The sequence below is a fragment of the Ustilago hordei genome (genome assembly GCF_900519145.1).
Source record: "Ustilago hordei strain Uho2 genome assembly, contig: UHO2_contig_04, whole genome shotgun sequence".
Taxonomy (NCBI): domain Eukaryota; kingdom Fungi; phylum Basidiomycota; class Ustilaginomycetes; order Ustilaginales; family Ustilaginaceae; genus Ustilago; species Ustilago hordei.
The window spans coordinates 634,687-652,647 of NW_024545261.1; the positions used below are offsets into that span (position 1 = coordinate 634,687).

The 17,961-nt window shown below is 51.9% G+C and overlaps 9 protein-coding genes across 9 annotated transcripts; 6 read left to right on the forward strand and 3 right to left on the reverse strand.

Annotated features, from left to right (window-relative positions):
* Positions 1–1,184: 1,184 nt before the first annotated feature.
* On the forward strand, positions 1,185–3,164 carry UHO2_02545 (uncharacterized protein; the record flags this gene model as incomplete). The annotated part of the gene is made up of 1 exon (XM_041555333.1): positions 1,185–3,164. The coding sequence occupies one exon, from the start codon at positions 1,185–1,187 to the stop codon at positions 3,162–3,164; it is 1,980 nt and encodes a 659-aa protein (XP_041411267.1).
* A 113-nt stretch (positions 3,165–3,277) lies between these two features.
* On the reverse strand, positions 3,278–4,213 carry UHO2_02546 (uncharacterized protein; the record flags this gene model as incomplete). Its single annotated transcript, XM_041555334.1, has 1 exon — positions 3,278–4,213. The coding sequence occupies one exon, from the start codon at positions 4,211–4,213 to the stop codon at positions 3,278–3,280; it is 936 nt and encodes a 311-aa protein (XP_041411268.1).
* A 1,026-nt stretch (positions 4,214–5,239) lies between these two features.
* UHO2_02547 (uncharacterized protein) lies at positions 5,240–6,589 on the forward strand (the record flags this gene model as incomplete). The annotated part of the gene is made up of 1 exon (XM_041555335.1): positions 5,240–6,589. One exon carries the CDS (start codon positions 5,240–5,242, stop codon positions 6,587–6,589), a length of 1,350 nt encoding a protein of 449 aa, XP_041411269.1.
* A 1,036-nt stretch (positions 6,590–7,625) lies between these two features.
* Positions 7,626–8,400, forward strand: UHO2_02548 (uncharacterized protein; the record flags this gene model as incomplete). Its single annotated transcript, XM_041555336.1, has 2 exons — positions 7,626–7,717; positions 7,800–8,400. 2 exons carry the CDS (start codon positions 7,626–7,628, stop codon positions 8,398–8,400), a joined length of 693 nt encoding a protein of 230 aa, XP_041411270.1.
* A 354-nt stretch (positions 8,401–8,754) lies between these two features.
* Positions 8,755–9,312, reverse strand: UHO2_02549 (uncharacterized protein; the record flags this gene model as incomplete). The annotated part of the gene is made up of 1 exon (XM_041555337.1): positions 8,755–9,312. The coding sequence occupies one exon, from the start codon at positions 9,310–9,312 to the stop codon at positions 8,755–8,757; it is 558 nt and encodes a 185-aa protein (XP_041411271.1).
* A 956-nt stretch (positions 9,313–10,268) lies between these two features.
* On the forward strand, positions 10,269–12,275 carry UHO2_02550 (uncharacterized protein; the record flags this gene model as incomplete). The annotated part of the gene is made up of 1 exon (XM_041555338.1): positions 10,269–12,275. One exon carries the CDS (start codon positions 10,269–10,271, stop codon positions 12,273–12,275), a length of 2,007 nt encoding a protein of 668 aa, XP_041411272.1.
* Positions 12,276–12,662: 387 nt separating this feature from the next.
* On the forward strand, positions 12,663–13,511 carry UHO2_02551 (uncharacterized protein; the record flags this gene model as incomplete). The annotated part of the gene is made up of 4 exons (XM_041555339.1): positions 12,663–12,667; positions 12,748–12,808; positions 12,900–13,052; positions 13,164–13,511. 4 exons carry the CDS (start codon positions 12,663–12,665, stop codon positions 13,509–13,511), a joined length of 567 nt encoding a protein of 188 aa, XP_041411273.1.
* A 196-nt stretch (positions 13,512–13,707) lies between these two features.
* UHO2_02552 (uncharacterized protein) lies at positions 13,708–14,536 on the reverse strand (the record flags this gene model as incomplete). The annotated part of the gene is made up of 2 exons (XM_041555340.1): positions 13,708–14,044; positions 14,142–14,536. The coding sequence occupies 2 exons, from the start codon at positions 14,534–14,536 to the stop codon at positions 13,708–13,710; spliced, it is 732 nt and encodes a 243-aa protein (XP_041411274.1).
* Positions 14,537–15,644: 1,108 nt separating this feature from the next.
* On the forward strand, positions 15,645–17,954 carry UHO2_02553 (uncharacterized protein; the record flags this gene model as incomplete). The annotated part of the gene is made up of 1 exon (XM_041555341.1): positions 15,645–17,954. One exon carries the CDS (start codon positions 15,645–15,647, stop codon positions 17,952–17,954), a length of 2,310 nt encoding a protein of 769 aa, XP_041411275.1.
* Between the last annotated feature and the right edge of the window lie 7 nt (positions 17,955–17,961).

Consider the following 17,961-nt stretch of genomic DNA (forward strand, 5'->3'; position numbering starts at 1 on the left):
CTTGGTAGCCAGTCAGGCATCAAAGAGGCATCGAAAACATTACTTTCGTTCCTCTCTGCTGAGAAGCAAAGGGTCTCACTGAAGATCCGCAGATCAAAGTTGGTCTCCCCTGTCCTTTGCTTGGGATGTAAGCTTTCCGATCCTCTAGAAGAAGCACACGTTCCTAGAGACAACCGGAGCACCTTCTGTGCAAAACGAGAACGGATCGCACTGCATTGGTGAAGCTGAGATCCAGGTTGGAGGCTGGACAATCGAAACTCGGGTGGGGTTGGTAGCCTTCTCAGAAAAGGTGTCCACGTTCTGAGCTCGCTTATTAGTATTTTTGCTTTGCTGTTGTGCATCAAAGTAAAAGATGGAGGCTGAACGGTGAAACCGACGGCCTCCGGTTGAGAAGCATGATGCAGACGCAAAACCGCAGGCTTTCATCCACAGATTCGCTCGACGGATCAAATGAGAGCACGCCTATTGGTCGACCAACTCCTTAGATCGCCTTCGATTGCAAAGTAACGCTTGGTCTGCTTCTGCTCTTGGATAGATGCACAGACGCTTCTCTGAGGTTCAAGATCGATCTCCACTTCACCTTCTCTGCGTGCGAACCTCACAATTTGGTAGGCCCACGTTTCTGCAACGTTGTTGTCGACGAGCATACTCACATGCGGCCATCCGAATTTCCACTTACGAAGCGTGAACGATCTTTCAGATCGAAGTTGAACGTAATCGCAAAGGTGGGGGGGATGGGAGGCGAAACCTTGCGAAGCGTGAGAATAGATACAGTAGCCGGCGGCTTTCGATTTCAAAATGGTTCCTTCAGGAAGGAAGGTCTGAGCTCGCTAAGCGACTGTGTGGTCTTCAGGAAACGCTTGGTCGGTAGCAAGCAAGCCCAAAACGTGGGTTCTTTCTTTCCTTTCCTTCCTCCACGGTGAAGCAAATGTTCCTCCTAGATCGTTGCGAGACACCTTCTCGCTTAGACTTCGCTGTTTTGTTTGGTGAGAAGATGGCCATCGCGGCCCTTAGCTGTTGTAACTTCTGCACCATAGGCACTATGACAGGACGTGAGAGGCTCTGTTCGGCCCGCCTTCGGCGTCCACCTTCATCTTGGGTTGAGCGATGTATATAAAGTTGTTCAAGACATCTTCTGCAGACTCTACCTTCCTTCGTGCAAACACCACAGAGTCTCAACAACAATGAAGACTACCGTCGCCCCCTTCGCGGCACTTGCTGCTGTGCTCGCTGCCTCCGTCTCGGCTTTGGCCCCCTTGGAACGCAACCTTGCGTACCGCTCTCCCTCGCTCTCGCTAAGCAACGGTGAACGTCTCAGCCACAACATCGAGCACATCGGAACCCAGATCAAGAAGCGGGCTTACGACGCCTACGTCACCTCCAAGGTCGAGGGCAAGGCCAAGCGCAACAACGGTGGCAGCAAGAAGGCCGCCGGCAAGTACAAGACCGAGGCCGACTTCCTCGTCGAAAAGTACGACGGCAAGTACGGTTCGGACGGTCGTGATGCCTACAAGGGCAAAGTCTCCTTCCCGTATGGTGTCGCCTCGGGTGATCCTTACCCTGAATCTGCCATTCTCTGGACACACCCGGTCCCTGAGGACTCCAACACCAATCTCCCTGTATGCTTGCGCTACCAGACTTCCAAGAGCAAGAGTGACTGGTCCAAAGAGAACCTTGTCGACGACAGCTACGCTTGGACCACCAGCGAGGTAGACTATTCGTTCAAGGTCGAGACCGCCAACCTTTCGCCTAAGACTCAGTACTACTACCGCTTCTTCTCTTGCCACGATCCTTCCGTTGTTTCGCCCGTCGGCAGCTTCAAGTCGATCCCTGAGTACAATGATGACCAGGTCGACTCGCTCAAGCTTGCTGTCTTCTCTTGCTCTAACCTTCCTTTCGGATACTTCAACGCTTACCGTGCGGCTGCAGCACGCAAGAATGCCGAGTACTTCGTTCACGTCGGTGACTACATCTATGAGGCTCGTGGTGACGGCAAGCAGGTGCCCGGCGAAGAGACTTACGGTAACGGTACTGCTCTCAACCGTGTCCCTGCTCCCGACCACGAGATCGTGACCCTCGAGGACTACCGTCTCCGATACGGCTCCTACCGCAAGGACAAAGATCTCCAGGCTCTACACGGCGAGATGGCCTTTTTCGGCATCTGGGACGACCACGAGGTAGCTGACAACTCGTACAATCATGGTACCGCCGATGGCAACAACACCCAATCTGGTGCCGTCCGTGGTGTTCGCTTCACCGAGCGAAAGCTCGCTGCCGTCAAGGCTTACTACGAGTGGATGCCCATTCGTCAGGTTGACACCACCGACTCTCTTCGTATCTGGCGTTCGTTCCGTTACGGCAAGCTCGCCGATCTTTTCCTTCTCGACACCCGTAACTTTGACCGTGACATCACCGACGTCTACTACAACACCGACGCCATTGCTGCTATCAGCAACGACACCGACCGTTCCCTAATGGGTGGCAAGCAGGAGCAGTGGCTCTACAACGGTATGATCCACTCCGAACAGCGCGGTGCCGTCTGGAAGGTCATCACTCAACAGATCATCCAGAACTCTCAGAATTACGGCCAGCCCTCGTTCATGTACAACTATGACTCTTGGCAGGGATACCGTGCCAACCGTCGTCGATTCTTCGACACCATCATCAAGAACAACGTCCAGAACACCATCACACTTGCTGGTGACTCCCACGCCAACTGGGTTTACGACACTGTTCCCGAAGACCGCCTCAACAACACCGCTTACAACCCTGCTACAGGTGACGGCTCCATTGGTGTCGAGTTCGCCGGTACGGCTGTCTCGTCTCCTTCGTCTTACGGTGCCAACCTCACCGCTGAGCGATACACTGCTAACGCCAAAAAGCTAGTGACGATCAACAGGAACTTGCAGTGGGCTGAGGGTGCTCACCGCGGTTACTTTGAGATCGAGTTCAGCAAGACCGACTGCAACACCAAGTTCTACGGCTACGTCAACAACACCAACCCCAACTCTGAAGAGCTTTTGGTAGCTCAGTTCAACGTCAAGAGGGGCGCTAACAAGTTGACTCGTCCTATCAACTATGGCATCACGCCAAACTCGGGCTTCTTGCAGGCTCAGGCTGTGGACTACAGCAAGATGAAGTGGAACGGCACTGCTTTCGTCTAAGCTCACATATTCTGTAGCTTGATCCTCCTGTCTTGCTGTTGCGTCTGAAATGATAGAATCATATTGACCAAACTGTCTCTCTGACCCTTTGTGGATGAATCGAGTGCGTGTGATTAGAGGTGCACAACGCCATCGACGCAAACGACGCACGAGCCGCCGATCCAGATCTTAGGCTTCTCTTCATTCTTGCTTCGATCGATTTTAACACTGATCCTACCCTTTCTCCCCATAGCTGTGCCTTGCGAGTTTGTATATGCATCGGCAGGACTCTCACCCGTCGACTCGAGCCACTTTGCAAATCCAGCATTTAGCGAGCCAGTCACAGGGTCCTCTCCGATATCCTCAAACACAAATGCTCTGACCTCATTGGCCATACTTTCCCCTTCTGCAGTCTTCACACCTTCATATGGCCCGATGAAGCCGAGGAAGAGATCTCGAATGCTGCCAATGTCACAGGAAGGTGCGTTTGTGTTAATCTTGAGTACGTCAGCGGCTGACTTGAGCTTGATGCCAATCCATCGTGGACCATTGTCAATGTGATATGCGTCGACAATATCGTTGGGGTCAAGACAGAGGGCCTTGATGATACGAGACATCGTTGTTGAGTCTACTTTCTCGTGGCGAATGAAGTCGGGTGCTTCAAACCGAACGGTGTTGGCGTCGGGCGAGACTTGTAGCGAAACCAAACCGATGCCGCACTCCTGCGTCAGCTTCCCATCTCGTTCAGCAAGCAAAGCAGAGGACTTTGCAGTGCCCAAGTGACGCAGGAAAGAGTGACAGCTGCCGAGAGTTGGGTGGCCTGCAAAAGGAAGCTCTTGGACTGGAGTGAAGATCTTCAATCGATAGTCTGCTTTGGGATCAGAAGGAGGTAGGAGGAATGTTGTCTCGGAGAGATTGGTCCATGTTGCGAAGCGTTGCATCTGCTCCTGGCTGGGGATAGAAAGAGATGAGTCGAGGCAGTTGACTACTGCGACAGGATTACCGTAGTACGGGGTGTCGGTGAAGGTGTCCACCTGGTGGAAGGGATAGGTTGTAGTCTTGTTCGACATGATGGGCGATTGTCTTGACAGTGCTCTTGATTGAGGTTTAGTATCGATGGCCGTACTTGTACCTTGTTGGAACGAGAGGCTGAAGATCCTTGAATGATTGGGTGTGTAACAAGAACTTCTTAGCGAGTGCGGCGTTGCAATCGATCCGTGATCTCAAGGGAGGATGAGCAGGCGGATGAAGCTAATGAACCCCGAATGAAAGGTTGAGCGTCGGTGGATTAAGGCAAGAACGAGTCACCTTCAATAGTAGGAAGAATTTTAGTTGCCGACGAACAGGGTCCAGAAGACTTTCGGCTATAACGCTTTTACTCTGCGTTACCTTCGAATCAGCTGCCTTGTCCCCCTCAGGCCGATCAAGAGCCACACTCTCCGGGAACCTAATGCCGCAGATGAAACGGCTTTGCATTTTGAGCGAAGCGCACGTGGCAGCCGTGCGCGACAATCAGGGATGTTACGTCCGCACTCTGCACATGTTGAGCGCAGCTAACCGGCATCGGCAAGCAGATTGCTTCCGGACCGATGACAGAAGAGCACTTTCCGGTTGAACAACAAGCTCGGAAGGTCATCGGAAACATCAGCGAGGACTGTAGCAAAAGATAATGCATGATGGGAACCTTTTGTCACCACCAATGACACTTTTCTGTGCAAGGTCCCACAGTTTAAAGCGCCCGAGCAAACAAGTCCGGTTCCTTGGTTGGCTTCTACTACGTGAAAAAAAAAAGGGCGAGAATTCGACGGGTCAGACAGAAGAATGAGCTTCGTGTTGGTTGCAGAGTGCGGCTGCTGCATCGGTTGACAGGATCAAACAAGCCAACCCTAGCTGCTTAGCTTCAGAGTAATTTCACAGCTGCGAGGACCGGTTACATGCTATAGCCAGCAGGGCCCCAAGCATCCGGTTGTGAAGCGCTTCCTGTCTTGCAATCCGCTTCAACACAACTCTTCTCATGCAAGAAGAAGAAAGCTGGTCGCACATCTTCTGTTCCTTCTCCTTTGACCACCACCCTCCCTCTCTGAGAGCACTCCAAGATGTCAACCTCCGAGATCCCATCCATCACACCGCCTAAGCCCTTCACTGTCGTCTACAGTGACGACGAGGTGAAGGACCTTCGCAACCGTCTTCGCAACACCCGTTTCCCCAACGCTCCTTACCTTCCCGACGATGAACGTGGACCCAAGAAGCTCTCCTACAAGCCCGACCTTCCTCTCGTCAAGGCTCTTGTCGACAAATGGGCTGACTGGGACTTTTCTGGCTTCCAAAAGCGTCTGAACAGTTTCCCCCATTTCACCACCTCCGTTGACTGGTGCACCCAGCTCCACTTTGTCCACAAACGATCCGACCGCCCTGATGCGATCCCTATCATGCTCATCCACGGCTGGCCCGGAAGCTGGTTCGAGTTCTCCCATGTCATTGACGATCTCGCGAACCCAGCTGACAAAGACACCCCAGCATTCCACGTCGTAGTTCCATCCCTGCCTGGTTTCCTTCACTCGACCCCGCCGCCCAACAAGCAGGTCGGTAATGTCCGAGGCTATTCTCGCATCCTTGACGCTCTCATGCGTAGATTGGGCTACGACCAGTACGCATCGCAAGGTGGTGATTGGGGTAGTCCTCACGCTCGTGCTCTCGGTGCCTTCCATTCTCACAAGGACGGAACTGGTTGCCGTGCCGTCCACCTCAACTTCTGCCCAGTTGCTGCAAAGGGTTTGAGCAAGTTCATGCTCCACAACCTCCCCGTCAAGGTCACTTTGGGAATCGCAAAGCTGGTCTACGGTCAAGAATACCTCGTGATGGCTGCAAAGGGAATGTATTTCGAGCAGAACCGAGCTTACTACGACGTGCAACGCACTCGACCCGTTCAGCTGCTGTACGGTCTTGTCGACTCACCTGTCGGACTTCTCGGCTGGTTGGGAAACATCTACGACACCTTGGCTGAGCGACGTCCCAACCACCCTCGCTTGAACATGGACGCATGTTTGGAAATTGCCACGTTGTTCTGGTTCACCTCTTCGATCGGAACTTCGTTCATTCCTTACACCAACAACACTTTTTTGCCCGAAATTCACGGCGCACCGGAGTACAAGCTTCCAGTACCTCTCGGATACTCTGACTTTCCAGATGAGTTGGTCAACACTCCCAAGTTCGTCGTGGATGCAACAACGACGAGCGGAAAGACGAGGTGGATCGCAAAGAGTTCAGTGGGTGGACACTTTGCCGCCCATGAGGAGCCGACTATCTTTGTCAGCCATTTGAGGAACGCATTCGCCAAGGGAGGCAAATGGAAGGGTCACGAGTCGGAGGGGATTGAGTCGCCACAGATCGCCGGTGGGTTGTGGGATGAAGTTAGGGACCAACAGGCGAGGGCTTCCAAGATTTAGAATCACTACTGTTAGATCCCCTGTGATATCAACCTTGTTCTCAATCAGAAGGAAGTATTACCAGAAGTATTACCAGATCTCCTTGGGAGTGATTGCAGAAGCGAGGTGGATGACAGCGACAAAAGGAACTTTCTTCTCAAGCACGCGCAGAGTCACAAACCTGCTGCCTTGCTGGCGATCTGAGATTGAAACCACATAAATTCAATTAGCATATTCTTTCTTGATCTTTTTCAATATGAGCATCTCATAGGATTTGCCCACACGAACACAAAGATGAGGACCCTTGAAAAATCTAAAAGACGGCCACAGCTCAGCTACAAGAAACAATCTCATCTTGCTCGACTGACCGCCTGACGTATTGCCAGCATCTCACTTCCGAGCGAAGTGGATGTGTGTGCAAAGGCTTGCGTGGAAGGTGCCACTCTGAACGAGGCTTTGCAAGACTGCCAAGTCGGCTGCAAGCAAACTGCACAGCATGCATCTTTGTGTCTTGGTTCGTCAGAAAGACGATGCACCGAGATTCGCAAAAGGCCCCTGTGTTGTGCTTTTGTCTTTTCTTAGCTTGCAGGGAGGAGGGTCACGATTGCGCCTCGTGTCAGCTCCCATTCCGTCACAGACTTCCGAGCGACATTGCAGCCTTGCACTTGCAAAGTCTAGCGGTGAAGCAGCAAAGCAAAGCACGACTTCTTGGCCTTTCATGGGCTCGAAATGTCTTTTTGGTGATTTCAGGCTCGGCGTATGATTCATATGCATATTTGCAGAAACACACTGAAACCACGACACTTTTTTGACGTGTTCGTGTTCGGCTCGCACTCGTGACTGCTATCTGCTCCTCGGTTCTACCTTTCTTCTTCACCACTCACACACATCTCTGCTTGCTCCTCTCTCTCTCTACCATCTCCACTCCGCAACCTTGGTTCTTTTGCTACACCTCCATCCCTACGTTGAACGCAGGCCTCGGAATCGCACTCACTCTCTCGTCTTTGCTCTTGATACACCAACCACACACTCTTTCGGTCCTTTTCCTATCGTCAAAATGGTCGCTGCCAAGATTACCACCATTGTCGTGCTTGCGCTCGCCGCCGCCGATACCGCCGTTTCTACCATTGTCGTCACCAAGCCTGTAGCGTAGGTATTCAGCTGCTGAATGAGACCGTCCATCTTACAAACGATTGCTGACCTCATGTTGAATGCTCATTTTCCCCTGCAGCTCTACCAACGCCCGCGCCGGACGTCGTCTCCAAGTCGAATGGAACGACGACGACAAGGCTCCTACTCGTCGTGACTGGGGTCGTGTCAACATTTACCTCGCCACCGGTTCCCGCAACGTTCAATACAAGCTCCAGACTCTCGCTAGCAACGTCTCGTACAACCAAGATGAAGGATCTTACAAAATTGATGCTAGCGTCGGCCCCAGCGGTGGATACTACTTCCTTCGTTTCGAAGGCACCAACACTAGCGCCGCTGGTGGCTCCCCTCCCATGGCTTTCTCCGCTCGTTTCAACTTGAAAGGCATGACCGGAAACTTCAACTCCACCATCATGTCTCAGTTGCAGGGCACTTCGGGCACGGATCAGCTCACTCCTGCTTCTACTACCGCCTCTTCCTCTTCGCCTTCCTTCGTCGGTTCCTCCTCGTCCACAGATATGGCTACTGCTGCTTCGGCCACTTCTTCGCGATCGCCCAATACTCCATCATCGCAGAGCACCAGCGTCAAGTCCTCTTCGGGTGCCGCATCGACGTCGGGCAAGCTCGCTGGTTACGCGAGTGCGCTGGTTGGCATGGCTGCTGTTGGTGCCGCTTTCCTCTGAACATGCCTCCCCTACTCGCACATGCTCTCTCTAGAAGCTCTTTCGATCAGAAGCTAGGCTCGAACTCGCTCCGGTAGCGTTTTACGAGCCAACTCTGCATCCAAAGTCACACACTGCATACGGTTGCTCTTGTCTGCTTGTCCAACCCTTTGTCTTTCGCTTTCTTCTTTCCATTGTTCATATCTTTCGGTCTCTCCTTTTGTGAATGCTGTTTCTCTTGCAAAGACAATACACACTCTTTCAGTCTCCAACTTCCTCTTGGTGTTGTTTTGTGTGCGTGAATATATTAGCGATAGCTACAGAGAGACACAGCAATGGAACCGAACCAGATTCCGAGACAAAAGCACTCAGGGATCAGAGCTTGGCAACGCGCGACATCTTCTTCACCTCGTTCATCAGTACAGTTTGCATCCTCAATCCCAACATAATGTTTCCTTTCACCTTGATCCTCCCCTTCATAAAAGCCACCTGTGGACTCAGCTGACCGAGTGCGAGTCTGACCATATCTCTATCGCTGATGGTCATTACGCAATCCGGTTTGGGTTTCGCTGGACCAGAACCACGGATGATCTTGCCGTCGCGACGCATGTCTACGTAGAAGGTAACCACTTGGTCTTGGATACCAGAGCCTTCGTTTGGTCGGACGTTGAATCGGAAGGTCCCGTTGACGGCTTTTTTGGCTTGCTCGAGATTCATCATGTCCAGACCCGCTGTGATGCCTTCTTCGTCTTGCGAGTGTAGGAGGGCCCAGTATACGACGCAGAATAGTTTCGAGACTTCCAAGCCTGGAAGCATGAGCTCCGTCGGATCAGGGAGGTCCGGTGCAGCGGGGTCGGAGAAGTCGATACCGTCGGCTTGATCCAGCATCAGCTGGAAGAGGTTGACGTCGTCATTCTGCTCGTCTTTGCCCATCGTGGAGGTTTTGCTTGGATCGATGGATGGTGGTAGAGGTCCCAGGGGTCGGGAATGTTGGTCAATGAGCCTCGATGGGGGCAACACTGGTGCTGAATCAGGCGAGCGCTATTTATGTCTGATGGTAGCAAGGGAGAGCAACGTTGGTCGATGCTGGAAAGGTCATGTCGTGAAGCTCGAGAAGGGGGGAATCCTGCACGAACCAACCCTTTTCACACGCTCTGAAAGTGGAAGATTGAGCTAGTTTCAGAATAGCATCACTCGCGGCAATCTGGGGTGAAGGCACAATCAACTCTCTCAGTGGTCATGTGTCCCCCGCAGAAAGAACAAACGAGCATGACACGCTTCGATCTACCTCGCTTGTTCCAGGATCCCTCCTTTCTCACTTTCAAGGTCTTGTGAAACCACGCAAGTAGACTATGCTTGGACGGGCAAGCTCATGGAGGGCGTGTTTGTGGGGTAAAGGGGTGGAATCGGCTAGCAACCAATGGCTGAGCAGGGCGTAGTCACGGCAGGGGTTGCTATTCCTCTAGCTTCGTAGAGGGATGACCAGCCATAGATTGTGGGGTAAGACACCACCAAAAATTGAGTCTACGATAGCGAGCACTCACATCCGATAGCCGCCAAAAGCACACACACAAGCGCCAAAGCTTTCGCTTCCGAATTGCCTTCCCAGCAGGCGCCAAACGGCGGCTTCTTTCTCTTTGCGGAGAAACGAGCGAAGAAGATGCTGTTTCGTGCGAGAAGACGAAAGCTTCGTAAAATTTTAAGGTCGGTCGGTGCGCCATTTCTCAAAATTAACTCCATCTTTGAGAAGAAAAAGTTGCGCTGTTCATGCTTGCAATTACATCTTCCCAGCTCCTTCTCCTCCGCAACATCACATAGCCACCTCACTAGCCACCTCACTAGCCACCTCACTAGCCGTCATCAGGTCCATCACTGGACAGCTAGACAATATGACAGCCTCCCATGGCGATGTTGTCTCGGCCTTCGCCCCTAATCTCTTCGACTCTACCACCGTCTCCCAGTTTAACGCCGAATACGAAGCCTCTGCGCCCTACAAACACGCCGTCATCCCCTCCCTCATCGACGACTCTCTCCTCAAAGCCGCCCGTCAAGAGATCATCGACGAGCTTCGTTTCGCCGAAAAGGAAACCGACATTTACAAAGTCAATCAGACAGGTGATCTTGCTAACCTTGATGGTCTTCCTGCTGAAGAAGCCGGTCGTCTTCATAACCTCCTCCGCGTTCGCAATGCTATCTATTCACACGAGTTCAGGTCGTGGCTGCAGGGCGTAACAGGCTGTGGACCATTGAGCGCAGAGAAGAAGGATATGAGCATCAACGACTACCGCCAAGGATGCCACTTGCTCAACCACGACGATGTCATCTCGACTCGTAGGGTCTCGTACATTCTCTACTTGCCGGATCCTGAACAGCCATGGCAGGCTGAATGGGGTGGTGCGTTGGAACTGTACCCCGTCAAAACCAAAGGAACGCCAGATGACGTACCCAGCAAGGTCATCCCACCCAAGTGGAACCAGTTCACATTCTTCACCGTCCAGCCTGGCCACTCATTCCACTCGGTCGAGGAAGTCGTCCATCCTTCTCAGTCGCGTCTCAGCATTTCGGGCTGGTTCCACCGTCCACAGGAGGGAGAGGAGGGATTCACAACAGAAGACGAGAAGAAAGAAGCCGAAGTCGAAAAGGAGATGAGCTCTCTCGAAAGTCTTTCCGCCAAAGAAAACGCCAAATTATTCGAAGCCTACCCAGAAGAATACTCCCCGCCACTACCCGGCTCACCACTCAGTCAGGAGGAGAAGAAGTTCCTCATCCAATTCCTCAACCCAGCTTACCTGGTTGACAAGACCCAAGAGCAGCTTTATGAGCAGTTTGGCGACGATTCGCATGTCTTGTTAGCCGATGTCTTGCGTAAGGAGATCGCAGGACCGATCGAGAAGGCGCTGCGGAATGCGGACGCAAGAGATGGGTTCCAGTGGTGGGCGTCAGGCAAGGGAGAAGAGTCTACTCGGATCCAGGCTCATGGTGTGGCTACGGACCGCGCTGAAGGTGCCGATGCAGAGGCCAAGAAGTTCAGCATTGCTGGGCCTCCTCACAAGCAGCGATACGCTGTACTTTCCGAACAAGCAGCGCCGTCGAAAGCAAAAGAGGTTGCTACTTCGCAAGCAACCATCCCTAACCCATTGCCCACAGATGCAAGCGAATTGCTCAAGCTTCTAAGCACCGTGTTGTTCCCGTCGAACGCATTTCGACACTTCTTAGCCAACATCTCCCAACTTGTACCACTAGGAGCACGTCCAGTGGAAGCAAGACGTTTCCGCCCTGGTCTCGACTACACATTGGCCCGAAGCGATCCAGAAGCCGTACTCGATGTCACTCTCAATCTCACCCCTGACGTCGTCAAGCCTTCTCTCGAGGAAGAGCGCAAAGGCGGCCCACGAGGACTCGCTGGCAAAGCGAAGAAGCCCAAGACCTCCGCCCCTTCTTTTTCTGCCGCCTCAAAGGGACTCCTTTCAACATCTCAAGCGAAGGATCTCGCAGCTAAGTGGGAAAGCGGCGACATTGGTGGATGGGAATGCTACATGGCTCCACACGAAGGTGAAGAAGATCCTGCTGTTTACCAGAGCGCGAATTCGGGTAAGAAGAAGGCGGAAGATGGTGATGCCGAAATGAAGGATGGTGAGGCCGCAAAAGGCGAGGAGGAAGAGGAAGAGATCGTGGAGATGGTCGAAGACGATGGGTTAGAAGAGGATGAGGACTTTGACGGCGTGTTGTTGAACTTGACACCCAGCTTCAACACGTTGAGTGTGGTTCTGAGAGATGAAGGGGTGATGAGGTTTGTCAAGTATCTTGCGGCGAATGCAGGCGGATCTAGATGGGATATTATTGGGGAGTTTGAGGTCGGTGCTATTGAGGAGGATGAGGAAGAGGCTGAGGCATAGTGACTCACTTTCCAATCACCGTTCCCTGCCAGGGCTGTCGCTCACATTTCGCATTTCTAGCATGTACTTCATTGTTTCGTTTATCAATCTAGACATCATTTACTTGAACACTTTTGCATGGCGGCAGTGTGCAATAAACGTACTACATCGTGTGGTCTTCCGGGGTTATGTGGCAAGGGACGTATGGTGATACGATTGCAAGCGTGTCTCGTCCGAAAGTGGACAAGCGCGTTAAGTGGCACACAGGTCGTGTGTTGGTTGGGTGTTGGTTTCGTACGCGCGTTTGGCTTTTCGAGAAGATCCGACTTCCGCTCGCTTCCATCTTCCACTCTATCATCTTCATCCTTCTCTCCACCGTTCTGGCTCACCCTCCCGCACACCTTCGCCATGTGGTACGTCCCACACCCTTTCCGGCCTTCTTCTCTTCCCGAGCTACTCACACTGACTTCTTTTCCAATTGTGGCGCTTGCAGCAAACACATCCTGAACGCACAGGTTTCGATCCGTGCCCCGTGCTGTCAGAAGTTCTTCGACGTGAGTCTCTCCCGCCTTCCACCGCAGCGAAAGCCCACTTGAAGAGTAAGATAGCTGACGGCAAATCAACTTAATCGTATGATAACTGCAGTGCCCGGAATGCCACGCAGAAACACAAGACCATATGTTGCGCAAAACAATCGAAATGGCTTTCATCTGTAAGAAATGTCGTAAAGCCTTCCGTAAAGATCTAACCCAATACGAAGACTCCGATGAATACTGCCCTCATTGCGACAATCACTATGTAAGCTTCCCCCTCTTCCCCTCCTTCTCTTCCTCTCCATCACCTTCAGTTTCCACTGACATCTGTCTCTCTGTCTCTCTGTCTCTCTGTCTCTCTTTCTCAAATGTGCAGGTTGTTGACGCAAAGACGCCCCAAGCAGTCCTCCAAGTGGAAGGCGAAGACGCTCGAGTCGACAACCGCATGCTTCGCGATGAACGAATCAAATACGATCCACGCAAAGACTTCTACTTCCGCCGGATCGCAGCACAAGAAACAGAACGAATCGACGAAGGAGGCTGGTTACAAGCGATTAAAGACAGAGCGGAGGGGAAGTTGGGTCCGGATGGTCTGCCTATTGATGTAGCAGGACCAATGGGGGCGGATGGGAAGCCATTGTTGGATGCAAGTGCCTTAGATGCTGGCCCAAGAGGTGGGAAGCAGTGGAGTAAGTTCAATGACGATGATCTGGATTGGTCCTAAGCTTGATGTGGGGGAACTCAAGAACTGTATTTGTACGCGACACATAACACAAAATCGAGCACACAAGCCTTCACACACCGGCAATCTTCGTGGAAGGGGGCAAGAGATTCGTTATAGGGTATATGAGCTTGCACTGAACAAAGCGACAAGAAGCATTGCAATCATCAGATCGGGAGAAGAATGGCTGGGAGGACGGCTACGAATCATGAGGAATCTCGAAATATCCCTCTGCGAGCTTGGACAATTCCTGGGCCAACCTTTGTCTTCTCTCATCTGCATCATCCGCATATTTCGTCTTCAGTTGCTTCATCTTGGCGAGCACCGTTTTGGATGTTTCTTCCGGCATCGACCTTGGATCTCTAACATAAAGATCAATACCAGCCGGAGTAGCAGGAGTCTTTTCGAAATACGTCACGACCCAATCGAACTTTGTTCGCAAGGTATCCGTGAGATCGTAAGGACCATAGCCAATAACTTGCCATTTGGAATGGAAGAACTTAAGCAGCCCGTTGCCTGTCCATTGATACGAAGCTCTGCATGCACATAACATAGATATATATATATATATACATATAAAGGTTAGATTGGTAAAGAAAGAGGGAATAGATAGGGGAAGGGAAGGTGGCTTACCCGTTCTTAGCATCCTTCTGCAGAACATTTGTACCTTTAATACCGAAGAGTTTGTTCGTGAATCCTTCCTCACCTTTCCACTTGGAGTGGAGGTCGGTGGGTGGGAGGATGTCGTGGGAGTTGGCGGGTTGTGAGCGTGCATCGGAACGAATTTCGTCGGTGAATTTGACCTCATCTCCGGCAAGGTTCGGATGGGGGATGTATCGAATAACGACGTTCTTTTTGGACTTCCAAAGTGGGAGGGAAGAGCCGATGATGTACCAGAATCCATCAATCACTTTGTCCGGGCGAGAGGTGAAGTGGAGTGGATGAGCTTCATAGTACGATGTGAAGGGGAGATCGATGTCGAATGCCGTCTGCTCCGAAGCTGGTGCGGAGGGATTGATTTCGGCCATGGTTAATCTCTTTACTAGCTTGGATGATGGTGGTGGAGAGGAACAAAGATCTGATGGAGGTGTTGCTCGAGAGTGATATGCTGCAAGGTCGATCCAATGCCGGCGTTTGCTTGGGAAAGGGTTAATTTCGCGTGAGGTTTGTGTGCAAAAAGCGTGCACAGAATGTGAGCTGATTCTCTGCTACAACGTTGCCCAGGTTCCTGATGGATCGAGATTCACAGAAATTGCATCGACCCGATTGCGATCTGATCTCGGACGTAAATCTGCAACGAGGGCCTTTCGTGGCACTCTTCCTTTTCCCCGCATTGGCAAGATATTCTTCTTTGATGCAGCATTGAGCGGTGCAGTACCGAACAATCTCCCTTCATGGATCTCGTTGTTTGCATCTCCGGCTTCTCCGGTACACAGTCGGCATCGCTGCTGCTGACATAGCCTCATGAGAGGTAACATCTGTCGCTGGTCGGACAGATCGGCTCCAACTGCTTTCCCCGCGATTAACGGAAAATGCCGCCGTCTTGGAAAGGAGAAAAGAAAAAAAAAGAAAGAAAAAAAGAAAAAAAGAAAAAAAAGAAAAAAAAAAGCTTCTCTCGGTAGAACCATGATACGGGCTGTGATGTGAGCCTCCCCGAAGAAAGAAAAGCCTCCACTTTCTATGCTCTTGGCTCTCACCTAGATCTGTTTTTCTCTATGCGTGACGGTACCGCAACTAAGACGACTGGCACCCGTTCGACGCACAGTTCCCTCCAGGATGTGTTTTCTATGATGAACTCGAAGTAAGAGCAAAGAGAGGTGTGATGACAGGGAGAAGACGCCGGCGAAATCGGATCTGCAATGTTGCGTACCCCTATGGCCTGGTACGAATATCTCTTGGCCCGTGTGTAACCTTTTTCGGCCAGTCATCTCCGACTCTCTCCACATCCGCTAGAGGCTGTTTCCTTGTCTTCCCCGCACACGTCGCAGAGCGCAGCTTACTCTTCTACCTCATCCACGATTCCCTTACAAACATATATATCGCCAACTCATCCCTTGACGAACCACCTTTCTGTCCCCTCTAGCCCAAAATACCATTCCCCAGAGACCAGCCCTTGCAGCCCGTCATCTCGTCAACATGGCCCCAGGTCTCATGTCCTCCCAAGGCAAAGGCGTCTACAACGCCCAAGCGGTCGAAAACAAATCCGCCGCCCTCGCCAACGCTAGCGACAAAGAGGGTCTCGGAGGCGGTAGAACCTTCCAAGGTCAATCCCAACTTCCTCATCTTCCCATCCCCACCCTCGAAGAAACATGCGAACGATACCTCTCCTCCCTCCAGCCCCTTCAGTCTCCCGATCAGCATGCTACCACCAAGCATGTCGTTGAAGAGTTCCTCAAGAATGACGGTCCGATCATCCAAAAGCAGCTGCAGGAATATGCTAGTACACGAGCAAGCTACATTGAGGAGTTCTGGGATGAATCTTATCTTCAGGCGTCGGATTCGGTCGTCTTGAACCTCAACCCGTTCTTTATATTAGAGGATGATCCGACTCCGACGAGAGGTAACCAGTTGATGAGGACTGCCAACTTGATCCTGGCGAGTCTGGCATTCATCCATGATCTGCGAACGGGTGTGTTGGAGCCGGATAGTGTTAGAGGTACACCGCTGGATATGTTCCAGTACACTAGACTATTCGCTACTTCCCGTATTCCAACAGCGAATGGGTGCAGGATGCAAGTCGAGCCGGAGTCGAGACATATTGTTGTCATGCGTAGGGGACAAATCTACTGGTTTGAGGCCCTCGATGAAGAACACCGTCCATTGCTCACCGAACGTGCTATGCTTGGCAACCTGCAAGCTATTATGCGCGATGCAGACAAGGTCAAAGTCGAAGACGTCGCCAAAGGCTCTGTCGGCATCCTTACCACCGAAAAGCGTCCCATCTGGTCCATGTACCGAGAGCATCTCCGCGAAGACAGCCACAACCGCAAATGCTTGGAAGTCGTCGATACCGCCCTCTTTGTCGTTTGCATGGACGATTCCGAACCAGCCGACGCCGCCGAGTTGAGCAACAACATGCTCTGCGGTACCTACAAGCTTCAACGCGGTGTTCAGTCCGGTACTTGCACCAACCGATGGTACGACAAGCTCCAGATCATTGTCTGTGCCAACGGTGCTGCGGGTATCAACTTTGAACATACTGGCGTGGATGGTCATACTGTATTGCGATACGCTGCGGACGTGTATACCGAATTGATCATGCGATTTGCTAAATCGATCAACTCGGCGACCAAGTCTCTATTCAAGGCTAAGACGAGCCCTTTTGCGAAAGGTGCAGGCAAGAAAGCGAACGGAACCACCAGCGAAATCGACGCGTGTAAGGCACAGGATGTCGACCAGGCTACCGCGCCCAAGAAGCTCGAATGGAACTTGACTAGCAAGTTGGCAGATGGGATCAAATACGGAGAAACGAGGTTGTCGGATTTGATCTGTCAGAACGAGTGTCAGGTGTTGGAGTTCGATACGTATGGTAAGAACTTTATTACCAGGCATCGGTTCAGTCCTGATGCATACGTACAAATGGCTTTCCAGGCTGCGTATTACACGCTGTATGGAAGGTGCGAGACGACGTACGAGCCTGCAATGACGAAAGCCTTCTTGCATGGTCGTACGGAGGCTATTCGAACCGTGCAGCCCCACTCGGCCAAGTTTGTGGAGACGTATATCTCTTCAGACGCAAAGGTGGAGGCAAAACTCGATGCGTTGCGCGAGGCATGTGATGGACACTCGAAGCTCAGTAAGGCTTGTGCTAGTGGTAAAGGTCACGATCGACACCTCTACGCGCTGTACAACCTGTGGAAGAAGCTTCAAGCTGAATCCTCGCCCGGCTCTGCCAAGACCGACCCTCCTGCTATCTTCACCGACGCAGGCTATGCAAAGCTGAACAACACCATCGTTTCTACTTCTAACTGCGGTAACCCCGCTCTCCGCATGTTCGGTTTCGGCCCTGTCGTCCCAGACGGCTTCGGTATCGGCTACATCATCAAAGACGACGGCATTACCGTCTGTGCTTCTTCCAAACATCTCCAGACTAAGCGGTTCCTGGATACGCTCGAAGCGTATTTGTTGGACACACAAAGCATGATCATCGAGACGTACAAAGCGGCAAATGTACGCGCGAAGAGTACCTACATCGACCATGCAGGTGTAGAGTGCGACGTTAGGACTGGTCTGCCGATCGGTAGCAAGAGCAATGGTTACAGTCAGGACTATGACGATGTGGTCGGACAGGGACATCAGATTGGGCAATCGGGCTACTCGTTCTTTGGTGACGATGCAAAGTTGGCAGCTAGTAAAGAGATGGAGAGGAGTGAAAGTGGTGGTGAGGTTAGGAGGAAGAGGTTAGCTAGTATCGGGAAGACAATTCTGTATGATGAGTACAACTAAAACTGCC